This window comes from Echinops telfairi, unplaced genomic scaffold (assembly GCF_000313985.2).
Source record: "Echinops telfairi isolate 266 unplaced genomic scaffold, ASM31398v2 ScPeMD7_2010;HRSCAF=2546, whole genome shotgun sequence".
In the NCBI taxonomy this organism is placed as follows: Eukaryota; Metazoa; Chordata; class Mammalia; order Afrosoricida; family Tenrecidae; genus Echinops; species Echinops telfairi.
This window is the reverse complement of record NW_022105908.1, coordinates 8,482,693-8,484,903: the sequence shown is the minus strand read 5'-3', so window position 1 is coordinate 8,484,903 and position 2,211 is coordinate 8,482,693. Positions and strand designations below refer to the sequence as shown.

The window sequence follows — 2,211 nt, the reverse complement described above, 5'->3', positions numbered from 1 at the left end:
AGGGATACCCAGCCATTCTTCTCAATTACTATGTATCATTTGAAGTAAGTATACCTTTATTGAGGTCAAGTTCTTCATCCTCCTCCTCCTTCTTTTGTTTCTCCTCTGTACCATCTGTCTTTTCAGTTGACACCCATTGTATTTCTCCACTTGTTTCTTGCCATTCTCCACTCTTATCATGCTGAGTAGTGGGAGCATCTTTGATCAATTCATCTGTTTTACTTTCTGCCAACTGGGCTGCTCGCTCCCGCTCAAGGAATAGCTAATGAAAATTAGTTTATAAATTTTATTAAAAATAGAAGTTTTTGATTATTAAAAAGTTAAGACTAATCAACATAAAAGTGTAAGTAATCAAACATAAGGCTCTAACCCCAAGAGACATATCGACTGGTGAAATGTTATCCAAAGAAGCCCTTGGTGTGCATACTATTGAGGTTAAAACAAATATTCTGCTAGGATACAATCAAATAAATTATAAGTATATTTACTAACAATGTAGGTTATTATATTTTTAAGAATTAGAGTCTTAATCCCAACTCTCCCTTTTGTTTCCAAGGGGTGTGGAACATTGATCAATTCCTTTGTTGGAGACATCAGCGGCCATAACATGATGGTAATTTTTCTTAATTGAGATTAAAATTGACAGAAAATTCAAGTCCAAAATACAAACTAAATTTTAAACAAAAGAAAAAGCCCAAGCAGACTGTAAGAAAAGGCACCTAATAAAATGAGACTACTTAAGGAAAAGTAACGTGACTTACTTGGAGGAAATTTCAAGTGGTTAACTATCAGTAAAAAGCAATGGGTTATGAGAAAAATACAAAACAATCTCAACAAATGTTATTAAAAGAGAAAACTCAAAGTCTGAAAGTGAAGTCGTGAAATTTTGTTGCCTCTTGCTTTATTTTCCGTGCCTTGCTACAATGGTCTGAGATGTCACTGAGTCCGTTTCAGTTCCTACTGACCCTACAACAAAGACACTGCTGTCAACGTGACCAGCTGTCTTCCTGAGGGTCTCTCGTCCTCTCCTTTGCTGAGTTTCTACTTTACCAAGCATGTTGTCTTTCTCCAAGGACGGTTCCTCGTAATAACATGCCCAAAGTAGGTAAGACAAAATCTGACCAGGGAATATCAATACTCCTTGCCAATGCCAAAATTAAAATCCAACAATTCTTCTCTGGTCTTCCTTATTCACTGTCTAGCTTTCACATGCACACGAGATACTAAAAATGCCATGGCACGGTCCAGGTGTACCACATTCCTCAAAGTAACATCTTTGTTCAGTAACACTTTTAAAGAAATCTGGTTCAGCACATGTGCCCAATGCAATGTGTCATTTATTGGCTGCTGCCGTCATTAGTGTGGCAATTGCGGATCCAAGTAAAATTAACACACAGGGGGTGTCTTCAGTCAATCTAAAGATAGTCACTGTTGTAATTTAGCAGAACATCCATGTCACTAAAGAAAACTTTTACTTGATAATCAATCTGCCAAGCAGATCTCAAAGTAGAATAGTGTATAAACTTTAAGTATAAATAGGAGGGGGTACCAAAAAACCCCGGAATTGTGCTGGGTGGACCAGAGCTTTCATAGTATGCGTTTTTCCATGCTAGGGGACTATCAAGCAACTCACTCTGAGTTAGTAAACCCAGTGGAGTCACCTGGGAAGATTCTGGTCACAATGAATTTTTTCATAAAAGTAGTTTCATTCGAACCTTGTTTTTTGTGATGGCCGATTTATGAGAACAGTGTGTAGCTGTGAAATTTTGTTTCCTCCTTGGGAAAAACGCTGCAGAAACTGTTGTGATGTTGGGCATAGCTTACAAAGACAGCACTATGGGTAAAATTCAAGTGTACGAGTTGTTTAAAATAAGGTGGCATGTTGACTGATGACAAACCTCGTTCTAGAAGTCCATCAACTTCCTGAACAGATAAACAATTGGAGTTCATTCCACCGGGTCCAACTGTTAAGCTTTCTATTTAGAGCAGCAGTTCTCAACCTGTGGGTCACGGCCCCTCTGAGGGTCAAACGACCATTTCACAGGTGGGTGCCTGATTCATAACAGTAGCAAAATCAGTTATGAAGTAGTGACGAAAATAATTTTCTTGTGTGTGTGTGTGTGGGGGGTGTCGAGTCACCACAACATGAGGAACTGTATTAAAGGGTCACGGCATTAGGAAGGTTGAGAACCACTAATTTAGAGTTTCTGA

The 2,211-nt window shown here is 38.5% G+C and overlaps 1 protein-coding gene across 3 annotated transcripts in view; it reads right to left on the bottom strand.

Moving 5' to 3' along the window:
- The window catches only part of WAPL (WAPL cohesin release factor), an 85,171-nt gene that overhangs the window by 11,837 nt on the left and 71,123 nt on the right, over positions 1–2,211 (bottom strand). For all 3 annotated transcript variants that reach the window (XM_045293379.1, XM_045293380.1, XM_045293382.1), the window contains one exon: positions 55–262. In XM_045293379.1, the coding sequence (XP_045149314.1) occupies positions 55–262 (208 nt within the window). The remainder of the gene's footprint in view (positions 1–54; positions 263–2,211) is intronic.